We start from the raw sequence: 25,263 nt of genomic DNA, 5'->3' as shown, positions 1-25,263 counted from the left end.
CTTCATCTGACCATTTTTTTTTTTTTTTTTTCCTCTTTGGAATTTTATTATCCTGTGATTGATGTCACAGTATATCCTCCTTTGCTATTGTGCTTGTGCTTATACTTCTCTATTACAGAGTGATTTCTAGCACACATCTTTGAGCAGTGTCCATGATGGCCTTTATCTTTAAAAAGTATTTTCCACCCTGTCTCTCCTTTCATCACCCACTTGGATGGACATTCACGCTGTACGAATGCCAGGACAAGGACCATACTGTGGCAGTCTGACTCACTTTATAAGACAGACAGGGCATGGGCGTCCCTCACTCCTTCTGAAATCTGAGCTCTGCAGTTCACGGGGGACACACGAGCAAGGAAAGCGAGATTGAGTGGTTACACTAGAGCAGTCAGAGGATGAAATAACACCAGGCCAGACCTTGTGTTGTCCTCTCAAACCAGAATCCTGAGGTTCTGTGATGTTTGGTCTTGATGGCAATGTAATGGACACTCTGTCTGCATTTGAGGACTGGTCCATGTTGGATCTTCCATTTGACCTGAAATTTCACAGCAAGGTATTGCGCTGGGGGCATGTCCCATTAAACAGACATCGCCTAGACCAAACTGCAGTGATGGGCTTCTAGTTTATCTATATTTCTCAGTAGCGTGGTGGTAGTGTCGCAGTTTTCTTAATCAAATAGCTTTTCAGTAGCGAAGCTCTTTTTTTGATCAAGTAGCACAGTAGCGTGAACAAAAGCTACATTATCCGAAACGTTCTGAAGCACATGCTCAAATCAGAAATATAACTGTATCACTGATCCTGGATCAGTAAAAGTGATGCCACCGCCACTAAACCTCGTAACGCCATTGACTCCTCAAACTGTCAGTCTTATTCCTCCTATCTCTTTTGTAAATGAAGTGCGGCGTGCTGTTTGGAGCATCATTCTCAGCTTGTTTGCAGTCTGAAGGTAAATAAAGTACTGCTGATTGAATAAGTACAGCATTTTCTTTCCTCAAGAAACACTATTTTCGTAAAGGCTTATGTTGTTATATTTGAGAAGTGTAGAAGAGTGTCTTAGTCTAGCATTTGTTGTTGAGTCACAGCCAAATACAGAAGCTGTGTGAAGCGCTGCATCTTTTATAATATGATTCTTTAACAACAAACTGTATAACCTGCACGTTCATGAAAATGTAAATGCGATGTCCGTACTACCTTTGATGTGGCATTAATGACGGGGAAAAAAAATAATAATAATAACACATTCGCTACATGGCAAGCGCTTAACTTAATTTTGGTGAAATGTTAATAGCCTAATATAATGACATATGCAACAATGCAAATAAACATAGCCTAAGTTATTTGTAGGCCTATACATCTATATGGTAACACTATACAATAAGATTTCATTCAGTTAGCTAATGTATTAACTAACATGAGCTTGTACAATGGACAATGCATTTATTACAGTATTTATTGAAAATACAGTCATTCATTAGGTAGTTAATGTTAGTTCACAGTGCATTAACTAATGTTAACAAACAACTTTTGATTTTAATAATGCAGTAGTAAGTGTTGAAATTAACATTAATAAATGCTGCAGAAGTATTGTTCATTCTTAGTTCATGTTAATTAATGAACGTTATTGTTAAGTGTTACCATTTATATGAGTGTATCTGTATACAATAAAGCCACAATACCAACTACAGATAGGAGATTTCTGGACGGTAGCAAAAATGTATTTGTTGTAAAAATGTAAATCTGGCCCTGTACATGATACTGATTTTTGTTGCCAAATTGGTTTGGAACAGTTGTTGACTAAACAATCAAACTGAACTATTATGCCTGTCTGTCTGTTTGACTGACAGTTTTTTTCATCACTGAGAGAGCATTGACTTGGTATGATATTAGTTCAATATAAAAATGATTTAAAAAAAAATATTTTAGATGTAGTAAGCTACTTTTTGCCATGTTACTGTAGCTTAGCTTGCTACATTTCCCAGTGCTGTATCTTTAGTGTAGTGAAGCTTCATTTAATAAAGAGTGACTGTAAGCTTACCTCACTACATTTAGTAGCTTGCCACAACACTGCCAAGCTGTATATTTGGAAATTACCTGCAGTTGAAGAGATGCTGGCTACACAATTTCATCTCACAAAATGGAAGTATAGTCCTATTTTTTTGAAGCCTTTTGAGGCTTTTGAAGCCTTCCCACACAAACCTTAACCCCACTATGACAGTTGCAAGTACACCAAGTTGATCTTCTGAAAGACATGGACTGGCAGGGAACTTTGGACAAGGAATCATTCATGCCTATTTGGTTATTTGAGACTTCCTGCTGTTTCAAGAAATGTCCTGCTGATGAAAAAGGTTAACAAAAAAAAAAAACAGCGGACAAGGAGGTTTTGACAACTGTGTTTTTTTTTTTTTTTTTTTTTCCCAAAAGTATTATTGCTGATCTTGACTTAGGATCCTATCTAAGGTCCACATTGGAGATTGGTTTGTGACTGTAGATCTAAGGGATGCATATATCCAGATCATTGCTTGTCGCAGACATTTTGTGAGATTCACCTTTGGGGTCAAAACCAACCAATTTCAATTTTTCTTTTTTCCCCCCCCTCTCTCTCTTAATGGAGTGTCTCTGAGACAGAATGCATGAATTTGTGGCTTTTATGGCTTCTTAAGTCAGAGAGTGAACAGGAAAAAGCTCACTCACCCTTTATCAGTGGATGTCTTTTCTCAGCTGGATTTGCATTTGATGGAGATGAAAGCATGTCTGTCAACAGTCCATGTCTGCTCTATTCAAAATTATATATATGTGAGTTCATGCAGGCTTTCCATAGGCTTTGAAACTTAATGTCAGCAGCGACTGTGGTCATTCCTGTGGGCATGTTTAATTCCAGGATTTTGCAGAGCTGGGTCAGCCACAGAGTTTCGTGTGATCAGTTGTCTAACTCTCACAAACTAATGTCATTCTGCGCTGATATAGTGGACATAAGTTGTATGTAAGCATAGCTCACTTGGGTCTCCCTTGCAAAGTGGTAATGGCAGATTCTTTGTGTTGCAGCTGGGGCTGTGTTTAGAACAATCACCGGCCAGTTGCAAGTGCTAAAGAGCTCAATCATCTGATGCCGATAGATCACAATTGTGCATTCCCTCTTACTGGCTTACCACACAAGTGTTGAACAAGGTTTGAAATTGAGGTTCAACAACAAGGTTTGAAACTGGCTCTGTTGTGTTGGCCGAACAGGACAACAGACAGTTTTTGGTCATTGTGTTGTGGCAGAGTGACAAACTGTGGGAAGTTCTGATAAGAAAAAAAACACTAAAAGCAGAGGGATATTGAGCACCCTCATCTTGAGATATAGATACTTTAAATAGGGTATAATAGGGTTTGTCCGCTTCAGTGATGGAAACAAGCTTGCATGCTCATGCACCCTGCAAGTATGGCTTCTGTTCACACTGGTGCAAGATTAGGTTGACTGCTAGTAGAACTTTCATAAATTCATGAAAAAAAAAATTTTTGGTTACATCTGAGGAATGAAAATAAATCAGATCACCCAAGATGAGTAGATGAGTTTGTTTCTTCATCAAAACAGCTTTGGAGAAATTTAGCTTTACATCACTCGCTTACCAATGGATCCTCTGCAGTTAATGGGTCCTGTCAGAATAAAATTACAAACAGCTTATTAAAAATGTCACAATAATCAACAAATAATCCAAACCACTTTACTCCATTGATAATCTTGTGAAGTGAAAAGCTACGTATTAAGCTACATATAAGACAAAAAAAAATGCATCAAGACATTTTTAAAGGAAAAGTCCACTTCCAGAATAAAAATTTACAGATAATTTACTCACCTCCTTGTCATCCAAGATGTTCATGTCCTCCTTTCTTCAGGCGTAAAGAAATTATGTTTCTTGAGGAAAACATTTCAAAATTTTTCTTAATATATAGTGGACTTCAGTGGTGCCCCCAAGTTTGAACTTCCAAAATGTAGTTTAAATGCAGCTTCAAATGGCTGTAAATGATCCCAGCCGAGGAAGACGGGTCTTATCTAGCGAAACGATCGTCACTTTCAAAACAAATTGACAATTTATGTACTTTTAACCTCAAACTTTTGTCTTGTCTAAGTCTGCTTGAACTCAATACGGTCAGTACAGTTAGGGTATGTCGAAAAACTCCCATCTCGTTTTTGTTCCCATTTTCAAAATCGTCCTACATCGCTGCAGAAGTACCGACCCAGTGTTTACAAAGTGAACATGCAGAGAAGATCGAATGCCCTTTACGAAAAAAAGTAAAACAGCGATGTAGGACGATTTTGCCGTTGAAGAAGAAAACAAGACGGGAGTTTTTCGACATACCTTAACTGTATGGACCCAGATTACACAGACTACGCATGCACATCGCAGAGACGAGACAAGACGAGTGTTTGAGGTTAAAAAGTAAATAAATTGTCAGTTTGTTTTATTGATGATAGGGATGCTAATTTTAACTGGTTAACCGTTAACCGACAAAGAAAGCGAAACTGAAACTAACGTCGGGTCTCTCATACAACACAAATACAAATGTTTCCATATTTAAGATGTATTTGAATGCCAAAATATTATTTATTATGTAAACCTGGTTTTGTAATTTACTTGTATTCCAATATCCACATAAAACAATTTTTTTTGGCATTATATCACAGCAGAGCGTTAATAACGATTAAGCAGTGTGATTTTTCCATGTTTAGCTGACTTTATTTTATTATGATAATGGAAAGCCTGCATTGTTAAGTTAGTAATGTGTAACTGTGTGTGCGCGTGCGGCGCCGGCTCAATCGCTTTATTTTTTCTAACAGTGGAAACGACTCCTTTAGTCATACAGATAATCGAAACTGTAAACAGTTTGCTTTCATTTGTGTGCATTCACATTAAAAACAAATCTGTGTGCTTTTGTAAAAATAAAGAAAAAAAGATGCCGTTTTCAGCCGTCTTCGCACAGAACAAAAATGAACCAAAACTCTGCATACAAGCTACTTGTTGCACAGTTTTTAATTTTGTTTTGTTAATTCAGTAAAAATATTTATTTTATAGGTCTGTTCATTCATTATATATAGCCTAGCTTTATTATGTTTTTCTCCGTTCACATGCAGAAGCGCTGCAGGTGCGTGATGTGATGTGTTCATCATCCCGTCCTGTTTTTTGCTTTTTTTGTGCATGTAAAAATAATCCCAGGAAAATAATTTTGTAATTTTTAATGAGTCACAGACACTTATCCTCTCTAAAATAATTAAATTCTAATTTAAAATAATCTCGTCGGTTAACTGTTAATAATCGTTTAACAAACGTCTGCTGTCGGTTAGGAAAAATAACCGAAATGAACATCCCTAATTGATGACCAATCGTTTTGCTAGATAAGACTCTTCTTCCTTGGCTGGGATCATTTATCATTTGCAGCATTTGAAGCTGCATTTAAACTTCATTATGGAACTCGGGGGCACCATTGAAGTCCACTATATGGAGAAAAATTCGGGAATGTTTTCCTCAAGAAACATAATTTCTTATCGACTGAAGGAAGAAAGACATGAACATCTTAGATGAGGGGCATCTACTGCATCTATGCTTTAATCATCATACTGAATATGATCCAGATGTAGTATCTGATAAACCATGTAAAATGAACATGCATGGTAGATCTGTCTAAAAGTAACAATCATAAGTGTTTAATAATCCAGTGTAAAACATGTAAATCAAGTAGAACCACACATGATTCTCAACATCTATCAAAAAAGAAAGAAAACAAAAGGTCCAGGTCTTCACATTATAAACAAACACTCCAGCACTCAACTGTGAAGTCATTTGTTGTGAAATTGGAAAAAAAGAGTGCTTCAAGCAACTGTGCATCTCAATATAAATGTCTTGATTCAATACATTGTGATGCACCACAATATCTTAATTCGATCATGATTTAAACGGCACATGAGAGAAAGAGAGAGTATGAAAGAGAGATCCAGCATCCAAGAGGTAAAGAGAGACTCTGATTCACTGCTAATGTGTCTCAAGCAGGGATAGAAGAAAATGCGAACAGTTTATGAAAGCTGTCGATATGTAATAATAATTCCTGGTAATGTGAACACCCTACTGCAAAATTGCATACCATCTTACTTTAAGCACCACTGTCACTGTAACGTTTGAATGTAACTGTTCTCAGTTACTGAAGCTGGAATCGCACACATGTCCAGGACAAATAATTAGTAAATATTAAATGTCTTATAATATATTTTTAAAATAATTTCGTTATTTGATCTTCATTTTACAAATGACATTTTCTGAAATGTGTTCTATTTTTAGGAGCCTATTAAATGTCAAGAGATGAAAAGAAGATTCTTCAGGGCACGACTTTAAAGCAGTGATTTTGTAGCTTTGAGTTTATTTATTTATTGTGTGTGTTACAGTTCAAGCAGCTATTTAATTTAAAATTAGACTTGCACAAAAATTTGGACATTTGGATTATTTGGTATTATTTGTTGAATTGCAGGTTAACGCCTCTCAAGCTGTCATTAAGCTGATTACATGTTTATGTGCATTTACATTGTGACCTTATACAAGAAATGTTTAGTTTAAACAAAATCATTAATCAAAAATTCATGAAACTAATAAACAGCTAGTGCTAATTCTGGTCCAGGAAAAAGAACAGTGGAGCAGTTGTGTTTCTCATAGCAGTAAAGTTGATGCACACCGCCTGCCATGACTAAGTCATATGTTGTTATTGCACGCCTAGAAGCCATCACAACCAGCAAACAACCCTCCACTTTCCCCTCTACCACCCACTCCAAGTGATGACAGTTGCCATGGAAACTGTGGGAGGAGGGCAAGTGTTTTAGCGGCAGCAGAAATGGTGTGTTTGTGTGCACAGGTCTAAAGCAGGTGAATATTTGCTGCTTAGCATAACGACAGACCGGCAGCCTGCTCGCAACACAGGCATTTTCGCAGGAGGCTTGGTAATTAAGACACGAGGCCTGACGTCGGGCTAGACCTGGTAACGAGGAGCTGTCTGCCTGCCCGCACAGATTCACTGTAAACATTCTTCCCACAATCCCCAATAAAGCCACACACCCTCTCTGATATGCATGCTGTTTTAAAGATATCGGGGCTGCGTATCTAAACCGCACTTGTGTATTCCAAGGTTATTATAGCTTTGCTTTTTGTTCTTTCTTGGTTTAGCTTTGTTTTATTTCATTTAAATAGTTGTATTTTGTTTTTGTGTAGTCCAAATTTTACTTGTAGTACTTTCTATTTGTAGTTAAGACTTAAGAATTAAGGCTTATTTTAGTAACAGTTTTAGACATTTTTCCATCTTGAATGAGGCACCTTAAAGGGTCATGAAACAGGTTGCTTTTTCAGAGATTTTAGCAGATGTGTTTGTGTTGCACATCACAGAAAACAATGTTAGCATCCATGAATTTGAAATGTTGGAGAAAACTGGTTAATTTCAAGTTTTTAGTGCTATTTTCATCCTCCGGGTTTAAAATCTACATTGTGTTGAGGTCACAATTTGTGACGTGGCAAAGAACTGTAGTTCTTCGATGACGCTTCTGTGTCTCATAATTATTCATGAGGCTGTGTGTTCTTATCCCATGAGAAGATGCTTTGCTTAATTATTCACAGCAGCATGTGTGACAGACGCTTCAGACTCTGAGATTGCGTACATTCATTTTTGCTTTGTAAGAGTTCGGCACAAATGCGATTCGGTTCACTTAGTGAGTGGAACCGGTTTTTACAGCTGCTTGATGCAACCCACCAAAAGGCTTTTATAAATGCTGCAAAATAAGCCTTAAAAGTTATTAGAGGTGCAACACTCTGTTCATATATACAGTATCTCACAAAAGTGAGTACACCCCTCACATTTCAGCAATCATTTTAGCATATCTTCTCAAGGGACAATACTATAGAAATGAAACTTGGATATATTTCAGAGTAGTCAATGTGAAGCTTGTATAGCAGTGTATATTTACTGTCCCGTGTAAATAACTCAACATACAGCCATTATTGTCAAAATAGCTGGCCACGAAAGTGAGTACACCCTAAGTGATAACAGCACTATGTCATTTAACCATGCAAAGGCACATATCCTATTCATCATGTTCATGTTTTTGTCTGCTTGACAGGACCATACAAAGTTGTGTATCTTGTATTAGATACACAGTTAAAATTTGGTGCTTTGAGTACAGTTCTCTCATACTGACCACTGGATGTTCAACAAGGCACCTCATGGCAAAGAACTCTCTGAAAATTTTAGAATTAGAATTGTTGCTCTCCACAAAGATGGCCTAGGCTATAAGAGGTTCAGTAACAACCTGAAACTGAGTTACAGTACTGTGGCCAGGGTCATACAGAGGTTTTCCAAGACGGGTTCCATTCGGAATAGGCCTCGCAAGGGTCGATCAACGAAGTTGAGTGCTCGTTCTGTGCGTCAGGTGCAGAACCTGGCTTCAAAAAACAGATGCATGAGTGCAGCCAGCGTTGCTTTAGAGGTTGCAGAAGTAGAAGGTCAGCTTGTCAATGCTCACACCATACGTTGTACACTGCAACAAATCGGTTTGCATTGGTGTCATCCGAGAAGGAAGCCTCTTCTGAAGCTGGCTTACAAGAAAGCCCGCAAACAGTTTGTTATTAATGTTATTAATAATGATTCTTATTATTATCAGTGTTAAAAATTTTTTCTAATTTCATTTCTTTTTTTTTTCTCCCCACACTGTCTTTACTGTCACTTTTCGTCAGAATAATGCATTTGCAGTTTTTCCATTAACACACTCAACTAGTACGTTGATAATACTAAATTTATCCTGAGCAGCAAATCAGCATATTAGAATGATTTCTGATGGATCATGTGACATTGAAGACTGAAGTATTGATGCTAAAAACTCGCAAACATCACAAGAATAAATTTCATTTAATCTCCATGCCAAAAAGGTTGACAGTAGAGCGATACCATCATAGAAGATTGACATTATCATACACTAGGGGATTGGTGCGTCGTATATGAAGTAAAATAAGTCGTTTTTTTTTTTTTTACCCTCCTGGCTTTGTATTGTAATTAAAATGAGCACTTTAGCTCTGCTACCTGTTTGCCAGCGCTTCCATTTAGATTAGCGGCGGTCTAATTAACGGCAGACGTGCATTTTCCGTTCCAAAGCCAGTCTCTAATGGCTGGGCAGATTGATTTAAATGCAAACGAGAGAGGATTTAATGAACTGCTTTTACTGAAAGTGTTTAATAGGAATTTCAACACTCACAGACAGGTTGGTAAACAGCTCTCAGACCATTAATTATGCATTGTTGTATATTTCTCCTCTAAAATGTTGGTTAATGGTGTCAAAATAATCATATTTTGTGTCTTGAATGATTACACTCTTGAAGATGCCTGACATCAATGGAAAATCTTCTTGTAGATTTGTGTAATTTAGTTGTCACGAAACCACAACTGGCTCATCATGTGGGCGGCACATCTATGGGTAGTCATTAAAATTTTTGTGTTTGGCTAATTAATTTAAAGTCTCACGTAAGCACAAAAGAGCTGGATGAATAGTCGACAGGCTCATTTTTTTTCCCCGTAATGAATGGTTTCCCAACTCTCAGATTACATACATGACCAGACAGTGACACCAGCATCTCCTTCAGAATTGTTGTCCAAATGCCTCTACATCCCACTTCATAACAACAGCGACAACACTCCAAGCTTACCCTCACACAGCAGCAGAACATGACTGTCATTCCTTTTTAGAATACGCATAATAAATACAGATGTTAATACACAGTTAGCTTGCTGAAACCAATTTTAGCACTAAAGTAACTACATGAAATTTTCATGACCTGTTCTGGTTAATATGTGTTGTATGAATTAAGCAGTTTGACAGCTATGTCAGGGCTCTACGCTTACTTTTCTTTTTAGCAGCGCTTGTACTTCTAATGCAAAAAATTTAGGAGCACTGTCAAAAGATTCAGGAGCCCCTTCTGATCTATAATCAAAAATTACCCTTCCCTTTGCAAGGTGATATTTAACTCCTTAAAGTAATTTACAGGGGCAGTTTTTTCTGCCTTTCTAATGGCATTTTTCAATTTTTGAAAATACTGAAATTATATTTTAAAATGAAACAAACTGCCAGTAAGTGGCGGCAAGTCAACTGATTTTATCACTGAATCATTCATTCAGTTAATTCTTTCGAACAGCTCATTCATTCTGGAATGAAGCACGTGACTGTGTTTATGAATGGGTAACTGAATCGTTGACTCACTAGATTCATTTAAACATGCGCGTCCATTCATAAATGAGACTGACGCACTGAACAAAGCAGCAGGTCGATTCTGATTGCCCTGCAGTGATGATCCCCTGATAGCAAACACAAATATGCTGATCAGTTGTACTGGTGCTCAATAATTTTTTTGTTTGTTTGTTATTTCATAGTCGCACACATTAGATTTAAGTCACAAATGCGACAGAAGTGGTCACACTGCAGAGCCCTTGTGATGACCTTGAAACATGTACATCTTTATTACACATACTGTTTCTAATGTGCCATAGAAAATAGTGTGGGTGTAAATGTTTAAAACATTTCATCACAATACGATCATCTGCAGATGTCTCAAATCGTGGCGTGACAAAATCATAGTTTGATTAAATTCAGAGGCCTTTAATTAATATAACAATATTATGTGATAATGTGCCTAATTTACACAACCAGTTACAGTTTTATTAACTCACAAATGCAACCAAAATATAACACAAACATTTAATTAAACTCTTAGAAAACTGCAAATCCCTTTTCCCAATTGGGACAACCTAAATAAATACATAAATACATACTCACCCTCAAGTTGTTCCAAACTTGTATTTCTTTCTTCAGGTGAACACAAAAGAAGATGTTTTGAAAAATGTGAGTAACAAAACAAACAAACAAACAAAAAAGTTAATATTGGGTACATTTTTAGACACATTTTTGTCACTGTATGACCAGCTATTGTGTCTATTTTTGGTCAGGTCAGCAGTAATAGTTCCAAAAAAGGCAAAGCAGAATCAACCATTGTGTATGCTGAGCAATGCACAGACTGACAACCTGCCTGGAATGCTGTGAACACAGACAACTAGAGTGATATAAACAAAGAAATGTTCTAATGCTGTTGTACTTAATATCTGCATTGTCTGTCAGTCATTTAGTCAAACACTGAACAAATGTTTTGGACCAAATTGAATAAAAACAGAAAGCTTCTTCCTAAATCATTAAATCTTAAACTGTTACCTGTCAGCACACAAGAGAAACCTGGTTTTCTTCCTACCTCACTAATAGATAGTATTTTATTTCTATCAAGAAGCACAAATGCCCTCCAGCTTCCCTAACTCAAGGTGTCCCCCAGGGTTCAGTTCTTGGCCCTCTCTTTTTCATAATCTGTAAGCCTGTTCTTATCATTAGTTGTGATGATCTCAGTTAGCACTGCTGCTCTACACAGATACATACGTAGATTTCCTGACGTCCTTTAGTTTTGTTTTCTGACAACTCTTATGCATTGTGTAAATATTCAGCTAATCTGTAATTGTAGCAATGCAACAGAACTCTCTCCAAACTCTCCAAAACAATCAAGAATCCAAGCATCAGATTTGCCTTGCCTCTCTATTTTGAGGCATCTTCATCTTCACCAAATCACACATCTTTGCCCCAAAGCTCAAAACATTGCTTCATCTAAAAGATGCAGAATTACACCTTGCTGTATTTGACCTGCTGTATCCCTGCGTTCCTGTTAATTCATCATTCCTCATTCCAAATTGCTTTCTGTTTGATTTCTGTCCGACTATGTTTGGAAATCTCTGTAATGGCATCTAAACTCTGAAAATGATTTTCACGAAATCATTTCCACTCCTTGTTTCTGGCTGCCTTTTTATTTTGTCTCTGTCTCTCTTTTTTCCTTTGTGTTAGCGGTCTTGTTGTTTAGTAATTTGTAACTTGATGGTTGATTGACTGTACATTGATTGTAGCAGCCTTACTCATTTATACAGACATTATTGGATCTGCCCTGTGTCCTGCTAAATGTTCATTGCAATTTGGAAGTCACACTATTTAGTAAATGTGGTTGTCAATCTCAAACACTGACTTTGTGTTTTAGAGCAAACACGCCTCCTTTCTATGCAAATTAGACAATGTACATTGCTAAGCATACAGTCATGCCCAAAAATATCAGCACCTTTGCAACTCTGTCAGAAAATACAATCCTTCTCAGAAAATTGCTGCAGTTGCAAATGTTTTGGTACTCACGTGTTAATTTTTTGTGTATGCATTGGAGAAGAAAAGTCAAATTCCACACAGATCCCAAAAAATGCACTGGACAATTATTGACACCCTTAACTTAATATTTAATAGCAACCCCTGTGGAAAAAAATAACTGAAATCAATCGCTTTCTGAATGAGTTTCTTACACCTCTTTACTGGAATTTCGGACCAATGCAAACTGCTCCAGGTCATTCAGATTTGAAGGATGCCTTCTCGCAACTGCTGTTTTGAGATCTCTCCACAGAAGATGGGATTCAGATCTGGACTCATTGCTGGCCATTTCAGAACTCTCCAGCGTTTTGTTTGTAACTATTTCTGAGTGCTTTTTGAAGAGTGTTTCGGGTCATTGTCCTGCTGGAAGACCCATGACCTCTGGTGGAGACGCAGCTTTCTGACACTGGCCACTACGTTGCGCGGCAAAATTCTTTGGTAATCATCAGATTTTATGATACCGTTCACACAGTGAAGGCATCCAGTGCCAGAAGCAGCAAAGCAACCCCAAAACATCTTTGAACCTCCACCATGTTTGACTGTAGGGACTGTGTTCGTTTCTTTGAAGGCCTCATTTATTTTTCTGTTAACAGTGCCATGGTGTTGCTTTTGTCTCATCTGTCCACAGTACGTTCTCCCAGAAGGATTGTGGTTTTGTCACATACGTTTTGGCAAACTCCAGGCTTGCTTTTTTATGCCTTTGTGTCAGCAGTGGTGTCCTCCTGGGTCTCCTACCACAGTGTCCCTTTTCATTCAGATGGTGACGGATAGTGCGAGCTGACACTATTGTACCCTGTGTCTGCAGATCAGCTTGAATTTGTTTGGAAGTTAATCAGGGTTCCACCATTCGAACAATACTTTGTTGTAATTTTTTATTAATTTTGCTCCTCCTTCTACGTCCAGGAAGGTTAGCTACTGTGCCATGGGCTGTAAACCTCTTGATGATATTGCGCACAGTGCACACAGGAACATTAAGATCTCTGGAGATGGACTTGTAGCCTTGAGATTGTCCATGTTTTTCCACATTTTTTTCTCTCAAATCCACTCTTTATACTTATTTCTTTTCTCCATGCTCAGTGTGACACACAACACAAAGGTTGAGTCAACTTTTCTCCATTTTAACTGGTTGCAAGTGTTACTTGCCACAGGTGTGTCTAAATACAAATTACAGGAGCATCACATGCTTGAAAAGCAATTATTTCTTACAATATTGACAAGGTGCCAGTCCATTTTTAAGTTCTGTGTGAAATTTTATCAAGTTTGACTTTTCTTCTCTGTTTTTTTGTGTGTAGTTGCAGTGCAAACAAATGTGAATGTGAATGCCAAAACATTTGCGATTGGAACAATTTTCTGAGAGAAGTGTTGCATTGCAAGGGTGCCGATATTTTTGGCCATGACAGTATATACAGGCCTGTAGTGTATATGAGTGCACTTTCTGTATTTTTAGATCAATTTCTGATTCACATGATTGGGTCCCAGTGGTGGAGTGATGTTAAGGAGTCCCAGTAAAGTATCTCAGATTGTGGTAGTCTGCTGCATCCTTAACAGCTTATCATATCACTTATCAACTCGCATGACGGGGTTTTATGGTGTGAAAATTGCATTCAGCACAGATGCTGTATTTGATTTGTTCATAAAACCACTCATAAATTTGATGAGTTGTCCGAATTGGATGCATTATTATATACAGGAATACAGGGACATCAGAGGGGAGCAGTAACTGTAGCATGGGATTGCATCTTTTCCTGCAAAATTGCATTATATTTTTGAAATGGCATCTCATACTTTGATCGTAATAAGGCTGTGTGGAGCCATGGTCACACCTTAGGAGTCCTACAACGTGATTTTGAAAACTGTATTGTATAACAGGGAGCATCAGAGGTTCTATGTTAAAAATAGTTCTTGGCTTCTTCCAAATGGAAACTCATCCGTATGTAGGAAAACTGGTTTTGAGTTCCCTACTCCAGGTTTTTGTGTATTGACCATTAATACAAGACTTTTCCAAATGACAGCCCTCCAAAACTGGAGCCTGCTTCATTCACATGGTTGTAGAATGCATTTAAAATCCTGTTCTACAGTGCTAAATATGGCCACATTGCAGTACATATTCATTTTACATTTTCCAGACTCCCATGCTGAGAATGACTTCAGTCCACCTGTTCTTAGTGAACAGAAACACAGTGGAAGTTGTCTTTCATGCCATACTGTGTGATAGACATTCTGCACTGCACACACATTGTTTGCATTATGCTTGGATTTTTAATGTGGGGTTTCAGTATTTCACAGATATGAAGATAGGATGTCATCTAGTTTTTACATGAATGCAGGCACGGTTGTTCCTTCTATTTTATGGTCTGTGAACGAAATGGCAAAGACAGATTATGTGAATGCACTGTAGCCTCACGCTCTTTTGTACATCGGCAACATTCGTTGAGGTGATGTGATGCATTGGCCTGAGGCTCTTGTACGTGAAAGCAAACCTTACCAAAAGATCACCTCAGTGAAAAGTTTGTCCATTTCTCCTGTTGTCGGAAGTAGCACAAAGTATGCCAGAAACTGAATGGGATGCTCATCTACTGTATCAATATCAACTTTATACCTGTATAAGCAACTAATTAACATTCACCTAAAGTGACCAACGTTCATGACTTCATTTAAAAATGTTATTTACTGTTTAAACTGCTTTTTGCAGTTTCTGTGATTGTTTATTTTATTAGGGCTCGAGCACCAGTTGTGCAAAACCCAACATGAAGTCTATTATTTTGAATTTTCTTTGCAATTTTTGTGCTGCCTTTATTTAGGCGTTGTATTTAAATGAACAACTCCTAGAAATTTAGCCAGATCAACACCAAATTTGGTCAGTGTAATCTAAAACCCTTTGTAACATTAAATTGCAAAGATCTTGAGTTTTCGTTGAAGGGTGTGTCTGCTGCATCCTGACAAACTTTGATGTTTCAACATGAAACAGGAAGTTGTTATAATTCAGGCATACAATGTCCGATCTGCACCAAAATTCACATGTTTGATAAGACTCCTGTCCTGAATACATGCCCATATTCATATTCAATTATAGTCATGACGCCACCTGCTGGCAACAGGAAGTGACATGTTTTACGCTGTAACAAACTCCTCCTAGTGATTTAATGACAACACCATTATGTTTGGTCAGTCTAATCTAAAAACCTTTACAATGTTAAACTGCTCTGAGTGTGTGTTCACGGTGTGCGTGTGCGTGTTTGTTCACTACTCACATCCTTTCCTTTCCTTTCCCTTTAAATTGCGAAGATCTTGAGGTTTCGTTAAAGGGTGTGTCCGTGGCACTCCGACAAAGTTTAGTGTTGTAACTCAGCCATACAATGTCCTAACTGCCCCAAACTTCACACATTCAATGAGTCCTGGCTTGAACGCATCTAAATGCCAATATTCCGTTATAATCATAGCGCCACCTGCTGGCAACAGGAAATGACTTGTTTACCCTAACATGTAATGTCTAATGTCCGATTTGCACCAAACCTCACATATTTAGTAAGAGTCCTGGCCTAAAGACATGTAAAGGCCAATATTCAGGTATAACCATAGTGTCACCTGTTGGCAACAGGATGTCATGCTTTACACAAACTCAAACATACCATGTTCAATCTGCACCAAACTCCATATGTTTGGTAAAAGTCCTTGCCTGAAGACATCTACATGCCAATATTCAGTTATAGTCGTAGCACCATCAGCTGGCAGCAGGAAGTTTACTTATTACTTTGACATTCCTCCTATTTTTAACACTTTAAATGCATATTGCACCGTTCGCTGCTTGCAGGTTTAATTTTGAACTGGAATTGAACCAGTATTGGGAGATTACAAAAGCAGGTTGCTGAGGACCACAAATCAAGACAGCTTAATATCAGATGGCAAGAATACTAGAGAACAAACCAAATTAACTATATTGGGAACAGGAAAGGACATCCTGGAGGGAGCTGGAGCTCAGTGTTTATGGTACAATGACATAATGCTTTAGCTTTTTTTGGAGTGATTCTAACTGTTCATGAGTGGGGAAAAACAATCGAACAGGCCAGATTTTTGACTGGAAAATAAGCCAGTAGAGATACATAAACATCATTATTCAACAAGTATCCCTTCACTTCTTCATATTGAGGAGATGAGTGCAGTTTACAATCAGTCGCATTTAGAAATGGATCGATAAGAACGATAGCCTTTTCTGTTCATTTGTCTGATGATGGTGGAAGAACTGATGCCGAGATATTTCTATACCTTAGACTCTCATTTACTATTTTAAAAACAAACCACATGTAATTCTCTCGAGGGATATAAAGGACATTTTTCTTAAGAGTTAGATGCTCACAGACCTAGTTTCCACCAGTCATTTGTAAAGCTATTGTTAATGCAAAACAAAAAAGTTCTCCAAGAGAAAGGAGAAGGAGATACCAGTGTACAAAAAACAGACATATTATCATTAGATTAATGCTGGTCTCATGTTTGAAAATGGTAGAAATCTCATAACAGGCTCATACAGTTTTTCAGATGATAGAGGCATCTCATTCACTTGAGTATGCGTTAGGGCTTCTACAATTTTTAATATTTGACTAGTCATCCAGATAAATAAATCGTTCATTGTGTATAGAACAATTGCAACTGAAATTGTGTGATCATGACTTGTTGACAGACTAAAATAAAAAAAAAAAAATCTGTAGTGCAACCTCTACGTAGTATACATTATTGTTGGTTTATCTTCACATTTTTGTTTGCTATGTTTAATGAACAGGTTGTATTAAAGTGGCTGACAGAAATCATGTTACTGGCAAATACCAGAACAAGCTGCTGATAATTCACAGCACATGTTTCCAAGGCCTTAATCATCTAATGACTGTATTGTGTTGTAGATGTTGGTGACGACTCCAGAGAAGTGGGATGTGGTGACCAGGAAGAGTGTGGGGGATGTGGCTTTGTCTCAGATCGTCCGACTGCTCATCCTGGATGAAGTTCATCTTCTTCATGAGGATAGAGGGCCAGTTCTGGAGAGCCTGGTGGCCCGGACGCTACGTCAGGTAACACATTTAGATGTAGCACTCAGCACTGGATGATTTGTGGAAAAGAAAATGTAAAATTTTTTGCATCCATTAATTTTGTTGGTAATGATACATTACTAAACAATTATTATTATTTTATTATTTTAATTAATACTTTTATTCAAGGAGAATACATTAAAATGATCAAAAGTGACAATAGTCGTATACATTGTTACAAAAAAAAAAATCTATTCCAAATAAATATGTATTTACAGCTGTAATAATAAGAAATGTTGAGCAGCAAATCAGCATATTAGAATGATTTCTGAAGGGTCATGTGACACTCAAGACAGGCAATGGCTGCTGAAAATCGAATGAATTACAGTTTAAATATAATCAAATAGACTGTTCTTTTTTATTAAATAAAATTATAATAAATTAAATAAATAAATAATGATAATAAAAAAAAACAAAAAAACATTTGAACATTTTTTTAAATGTAATAATATTTAACTATATTATTTTTACTGCATTTTTGATCAAATAAATGCAGCCTTGTTGAGCATAAGAGACTTTCAAAAACATTTACAAACCTCAAACTTAGTAGTAGTTTTTATATTCCATTTGTTTTAATGCTGTTAGTTGATTTTTCGTTGTGCAGCACCTTGGTCAGCACTCGTTGCTTTTAAGGTGCTATATAAATAAACTTGACTTTGACTTTGACTTTGACTTTAGTGTATATCCTTAATATTTTTTTTAGCTATAGCATTAAATTTGAACTCTCTTACCATTGTGTGTGTTTTTTTTTTTGTTTGTTTTTTTTTTTAGCTGAAACAGGATGTGTAACTGTCCAAGGGCAATCCATTTCATTTTCCCACTTTAAAGGTTATGCAAGTCACTCACAATAATGACAGTATGGACACTTACAAGAAGAATATTTTTGCATTTTTTTCCAAGTGAAATATTAATATTGATTCAGTGCTGCTGGAGTTTGACTGAAAGGGAGGCCTGCAATTAAAATGAGTTGAACAGTTGAACAACGTCTAAACACACATATCCTATTCAGAAGCCACCAGAATACGAGGGTGACACATTTGCCCATAAAGATAGCGTTTCAATGCCACTTTATTGAGGTGGGAACTTTATACATAGGTAAAAAATTGTGAAATATTTAGGAGCTGGTTTTCAACCCCTGCCCCTTAAATTATAAATACAGCAGCTTTGCTACTAAAAGCTACATTATATTTCTCAGCTTCACTATTAGGTTACTTGCTTGCACATTCTCTTTTGTTAATCCATTTAAATTCATTCAAATAAATATAATCTAACAGTACTACTTTATTTCGTTTCAGAATTCTACTTCTAACGAGCTGTTGATAAACAAAAAACGAATGAAAATTACAGTTATTTTCTGGTCTTTATCCTTTCAGTTAGATTTTGTGCTGCAAAACATCCATGTTGTCCATGCTGGCAAAATAATAATAATGACCACTCGACGTGAATTATATAAATAATTTTAATAGCACGGCCATTCAAAACCCGAGGGTCTACCGTGTGCATAGTAAAGCAATCACCGGCAATCAATTTGGTCAGGAATTAATGTGAAAGCAGATATCGGATACCAGTTGTGTCCAAAGTGAATGTGAACAGATAAGGCAAAAAATCAGATATGTTCAAAAGATTGGATCTGTGCATCAGTGTAAATGCAGCCTAGGTGAATAGTAGTAGCACGGTTTGATGATTCACTCATTTGGGGTCCAGTTCCTAGTAATTTCCTCCTCCAGTGGATGCATGAGAGTGTGTATGTTTGTGTGTGTGTGATTGATAGGACCCCGCTGATGATGATTGACAGCCGCCGTTACTAGAATCACTCTGGCCATTTGGGATATTAGTGTGATTATGCAAATCCTGACAGCCGGAGAGACGACAGCCCACATTACGGGGTGTCCCATATCCGTGTTCCGTTCTGACGAGCCGCAGTCAGGTGTCAATCACATGCAGGAATTTACGGAATAAGCTCAAGCAAAGCTCACGTCTGCTCTGTGACAAACTATACAGCTAAGCCACCGCGGTAATTTTGCCCTTCAAGACACTTTCAGAGGGCAAAGTGTCAGAAAATCCAGCTTTCTCATTTACAACGCGCATTTCTTCGTTAGGCGAGTTTTACTTTGAGGCTTGGAGCTGAGAGAAGCTTTCAACAGGACTGAGTGGCGAGTAAGTGAAAGGAAATGACTTCAAATGAAGCTGCTGTTTACTGTGTCCACGCTCTATTCGTTTGAAGTGCTAACTGATACCAGTTCAGCGAGGCTGTGTGTGCTCTTCTCAAAGCCGAACGGAGCTTATTATCATTCGAGATCATACCGTGCGCTAGATTTTCAATGTCAGATTTAGTTTCTTTGGCTGTGCGGAATGCAATCTTTGCACTTAATTTCAATTTTAAAAGCTAAAAGATAACAAGCTGTTACTTTGCCGTATGTCATGGTGACACATCGGGCAGCTGTAGTGAATTAGAATATTCAGTCCGCTTGGCGCCCACGTTTTTGCTGCATTAAAATCTTCTGCTTTCAGGTGCTTCTGTACAAATTAACCAAAATGGAAGAAATTTTAGCTTCTTACTTACAAACTAGATGTTTATCACTTACAACCCCTAATTCTGAAGTTTTAGCCTCTATGGCAGGGATAGCAGGGCTCAACGCTAAGGATTTTTTTTTTTTTTACTGGCCCTGTCAGTGGTTCAAATTTTTACTTGTCCGGTCAAAATTTTCACTGGCCTTGACGCAAAAAAAAAAAAAAAAAAGTTGCTGTTGCTGTTATCATTGTTTTTGGCGCATGTTATCTTATATTTGAATAAATAAGCTTATTTGACACCAAACTTTTACATACCAATTAAATTATACAATTCTTGATTCCAATTTTGTTACCACAGCAAAAAATACTAGCCTAACAAATATAAATGTCAAAGATTATTCGTTTTTTTAAAAAATATATTTTATTATTAGTTTATTAAAAATGAAAAGATGCTTTTGGGAAAAACAGCAGATGGACTGAAGGAACGCAAACTCAGTCTCTGCCAGCAGGTGGCGCTTATGGAATAGCAGTGATACTGTGTTTCCTTGGTTACCACTGTAAACACAGCAGTGCCGTGCTTATGAACGCTACTTTAAATGCATTGTACAGAGGCAAATGAAAAGAAAACGCCATGTAAACTTTTCTTAAAACAGTCAGTTCCCCTCAGAGATACATTCATATAAACCCCCGTTTCAATATTTAGGGTAATGTTTCCAATATTTTGCACATTGTGAACCGTGCCCTTGCTCTGCCTGCTACAGTATTTTTTCCTCTTTGCGTTCAGGTCTCTAGCCTCTGTTAATGGATGCTTAAAGAGTTAATAATATTTTCACACATGACATTTTGAAAAATGATTGCATACAGTTCGTGTGCAAGCCCGGAACAGAAATCGGCCGAAATATGCCTGGTCGATCTGTGCATCTGTAACGTTACTCTACTGTATCAATTAAATATAGATTAATCATTGTTAAAGCTACATAGTTACTCGTCAAGACAGGTAATTTGACATGCTTTTGTAATTTATTTGTCCGTCAGAGATGTGTCTCTCTGTGATCGCTTGAAATTTTTAATGAACAAGGCGCAGCAGTGACAAATTCATCATTCGTCTTTCACGCTGGCCCTGAGCCATCGGGCACTGCTTATTGTCGAGCCCTGGATAGACAACATCGCAGAACCAGATTTTCACAAGTACAACATGTTCCTGGATCAACATCTTTGTTGACCCTGGAACAACATTGTGATTAACCAATCAGATTTGAAAAAACAGTTTATAGTTTTTGTGAAGTTTAGACTTACAATCAGTGTTTGGTGCTTGTATATCAGTGTCATTCATATGTCATTTCCTCTGATTTTAGAGATTACTCATGGGTAAGGTTAGGTTTAGGTGTAGAGATATGGTCAAGATTAAATTTTTGGATTAAAAATGTTGTTCCAGGATCAACAAAATATGTTGACCCAGGAACACATCTAACTTAGCAAAATCAGGACGTGCAGACAACATCGGCCTGGAGTGCTGTTGTCCTGCAGAGTTTAGCTCCAACCCTAATCAAACACACCTGAACAAAGCTAATCAAGGTCTTCAGAATTACTAGGGCTACAGGCAGGTGAGGTTTTTTTTTTTTTTTTCAAGGTTGGAACTAAACTCTGCAGGACATCGGCACTCCAGGCACTCTGTTGTGAAATGTCTATGGCCAATACTCTGAAAAAGGGTAAGAACTGTACTAGTTTGTTATATGTTTAGAGCTGGGTGATTTCTCCGATTTTATCAATTAAAACGAATTTAATGTTTTGCCAAGATTTTATTTTTTAAAAATCGAGAAATCATAGTTTTAAATAGAAATACTACCAAATGTTAGAATTAGACGCTTTGACAACATGCCAGTGATAAGAGTCAAGACAAAAGAACGGTCCAACCACATGTCGGCGCACGTGATTAACTACTTACGTGTGATGCCCACATATCACTAGGCGCCATTCACACAGAATGTGCTTTTGTGTTGACAAAGATGCGACACGGGCAGTGGAATAGGAAAAATATGCAAGAAGATGGGAGTGAACCGCGTTTTTATAATGCCGTTTCTTGCATGAGATGCTGCAAGAGATGTGAGTGCAACAATCAAACAAGTCCATGTTTACACAGAAAAAAACAATGGAAAAGCAGCGCAATTGAATAAGAAACCTGCGAAGAACTACTACTGTATGTCTGATATTTCATGTTTGCATGATGGTGACAGGCTGAAAGCTGATGTTTATTGTTTTTACAGAACATTTATAGTATATACCTTCAGTCATTTTGAATTTAAATTACCTTGACTTTTGAGATTTTTTTAAAAAAATGTCCTTGTATTATTTCTTAACATAATATTTAAAAGACAAGTTTGTACAAGATGTAGTTGTAGATCATGCATTTTTTTTCTGCAAAGATATTTAACAAGTGGTTTGTTTAACATTTACATCATGTTGACAACTTCATGTGTGCTGCACTTGAAATAGAATTAACTGGAAGGTTAATAAAGAAAAAAGTTACTTGAATCATGTTGTAGCTACATTTTCAAGTTGACTAGTTAAAAATCGTAAAAAATCGAGTATCGGTCAAACGTTCTGAAAAAATCAAGGTTTTATTGTTTTACCATATTGCCCAGCCCTAAATATATATTTATATTAGGGCTGTAACAATTTACTAATTTTCTCGATGCATCAATAACAAAACCCGCCAGCGCACACGCATTGATCTTAAAGCATGTTTTTTACATTGTGAATAATTTGTTTTGGTCAATAATCAGATAAAAAATGCTAAAAGACAAATTATTTATTTATTTATTTTATAATTAGCATCCTATATTTTAAAGTATATGAATATTATGGGTTTCCATAGTTTTGGAAAACCTAAAACTAATGGGGACCAAGAAAAGACCAAGACCAAGAAAGTCATGGAAATCAAATATTTAAGAAAAGTAAATAAAATACATTTTATTTTAAACTTTAAAATGAGGTTTCACGTTTTATGCATCAAATGGTCAGTAAAAAGATTGTCTGTTGGTGTGACATCAAAAACCCTATAAAAATCAATATAATCAGCTTGATTCCTGCAGTTGAATATGGCTGGTATGTTTTGTCAACTATTCAGTGACACTATTAATCAGTATGTCACGGTGAAAGTAACAAAAATGTTACTGCTCTAGTTAGACAGAGTAGTTAGACATCAACTACAGCATAAGAAATCAATCTGGCATGAAATTCAGCAAACTGTCAAGCAAATTGGCTGTCGTTTAGACCAACATTTCCCTGTTGCTGGAGGCACACCAACAGAACATATTTTCAAACTCTTCCTAATCAAACACACCTGATTCAACTCTGCTCATTAGTAAAGGCTTAAAGACCTGAAATGGATGGGTCAGATAAGGGGGATATTCTGTTGGTGTGCCTCCAGGAACAGGGTTAAGACTCTTAAATGCACCCCAATGAACAGAAAGGGAAATGATCACCCTAAAAAGCAATTGCTGTAAGAGACTAGAACTCCAGAACTTTGTTGGACAAAGTTAGGAAATTAGAGAACAAGCCCACATTTAGCACATCCCCTTTTTCTGTCAACACAATGTTTTCAGCTCTTCATCACCCTAAATGATTCCTGTCCTTTCTGCTGCCTGTCACTGAGTCTCTGCCTCTAAAGGAGCTCTGAAGTCGGAATTTCACCAAATCTGATTTTCCTCAAGGTCACTGCATTCATCATTTCAGTATGTTCTGCAGACAGGCTCTCTGTAATGTCCATGGCTTAGAAAACAGTAACCAGTAAAAACAGTAACTCCTGTAAGCCTGTCCACGCCTGTATCTAAACTGAATGTTAACTAACTGGTGACTGTTTCTGATGTCCAGGGAATGTCCGTGGTATGTCTTTTCACTGAGCACAATGTCCAATAAATATAACATATGTTACAACAACCTTTGTCTGTCAACAGCGGTGTTCCCCCGGACTCAGGTCTAGGCCCTTTTCTCTTTGGCCACTTACACATTGTAATGTCACCGTAGTAACATTTTAGTTTAGAAGAAAAAAAAGATGCCAACAGTTTAACCTAGGTGCAGTGTGTATGTGGCCTCTTTACCTATTAACAATTGAGATGGAAATAATATTAATGCAATTATATGCAGCCAACATATTTGACAAAGCAGAGCCTCCACAACAGGTAACCTCAGTTTAGTTTTGACTTTATTTTTACACTGTAAGTTTTCTTAATGTTCACACAGCATAGCAGCTATACACAATGGTTCAGTTTTTGATTTGTCAAATGAAATCTAGTGAATTGTGGACAGTAGTGTTTTTGCTTACAGAAAAAGAAGTAGAAACGCCACAAAATCAAAGAATGTCTCCCCACAACGCAGCAGAAATGTTTTCCTGTGTCTCTTATTTTAATTAGGGTATGTGCACAGTAGTAGAGCCAAAAGTCAACACAATTTGAAGGTATTCCTGTCTTTAGGAGACTTTGAATTATTGATCTCTGCACAGTAAGCAAGATCGTGGCCTGTGGAAGTAGCAAAATGAGGGGCATCATTAATAAAAGATGGTGGAGGAGAGGGAAAGCAGTGTTACTTGGGGTTTTTTCTTGAGTAGGGAAAAACAAAAACAAGGTTGATATATTATGGTTGTTGAATCTCTTAGCATCTATACTCTAATTCATGTTTTGCAATTTTTGTTTAGACATTGTCAAATGCAAAGCTTTTTTACATCAAAAAGTTAGTGAAGATTGTGTTGCTTATTTTAGCTGGGCTGTCAGCCTTAGTGCAGCCTAAAGATAGCACACTCACACACCCTTGGGAACCAGAATTGATTATGGGATGGTTGAATTATGATTATTTCATCTCTCTTCTCACATGCAAGTACAGACATATAAAAGCTGAGTTTAATGTGTAGGTGGGGTCATATCCTAGCTATTTGCATTGACTATGTGTGAGGATCTTATTGATGTATTAGGGGAAAAAAAACAAAAAAAAAAACCTTTGTAGAACCATTGGCTGTGCACTGGAGAGCACTATGAACAAACACTACAAAAACGCATAATAGATGAGCTGTATAAGAGAGATCCTCTCACATAGACCAGTGCTTCTCAGAGAGCTTTGCTTCATGAAAGATGCTTGATTGAATATTAGACCCAAATGGTGTGACCATTTTTTTTTTTTTTTTTTTTTTAGCTGTACAAAAGTAAATAAAAATGGCCTTTAAATCAAAAATTGCAGCTTGACAGCCTATGCAACGCAAGTCTATGGGTCCAAAAAATGATAAATTCTTAAATTTAGATACCATTTAACTCTAGTCTAGACAGACTTTTTTTAACCATATAAAACACATAAAAAAAAAATAATAATAATAAGTTAAATAGTACACTTTAATACATTGTTATAGTACAATAAAGT

General features: G+C 37.0%; 1 protein-coding gene across 1 annotated transcript in view; it reads left to right on the top strand.

Annotated features, from left to right (window-relative positions):
- Positions 1-25,263, top strand: part of ascc3 (activating signal cointegrator 1 complex subunit 3) — a 240,812-nt gene that overhangs the window by 102,012 nt on the left and 113,537 nt on the right. The window contains exon 11 of the mRNA XM_051130609.1: positions 17,164-17,328. Coding sequence (XP_050986566.1) covers positions 17,164-17,328 — 165 coding nt within the window. The remainder of the gene's footprint in view (positions 1-17,163; positions 17,329-25,263) is intronic.

This window comes from Labeo rohita, chromosome 16, assembly GCF_022985175.1.
Source record: "Labeo rohita strain BAU-BD-2019 chromosome 16, IGBB_LRoh.1.0, whole genome shotgun sequence".
NCBI lineage: Eukaryota > Metazoa > Chordata > Actinopteri > Cypriniformes > Cyprinidae > Labeo > Labeo rohita.
The sequence above is the reverse complement of the archived record's forward strand: the minus strand, read 5'-3'. Positions and strand labels throughout refer to the sequence as shown.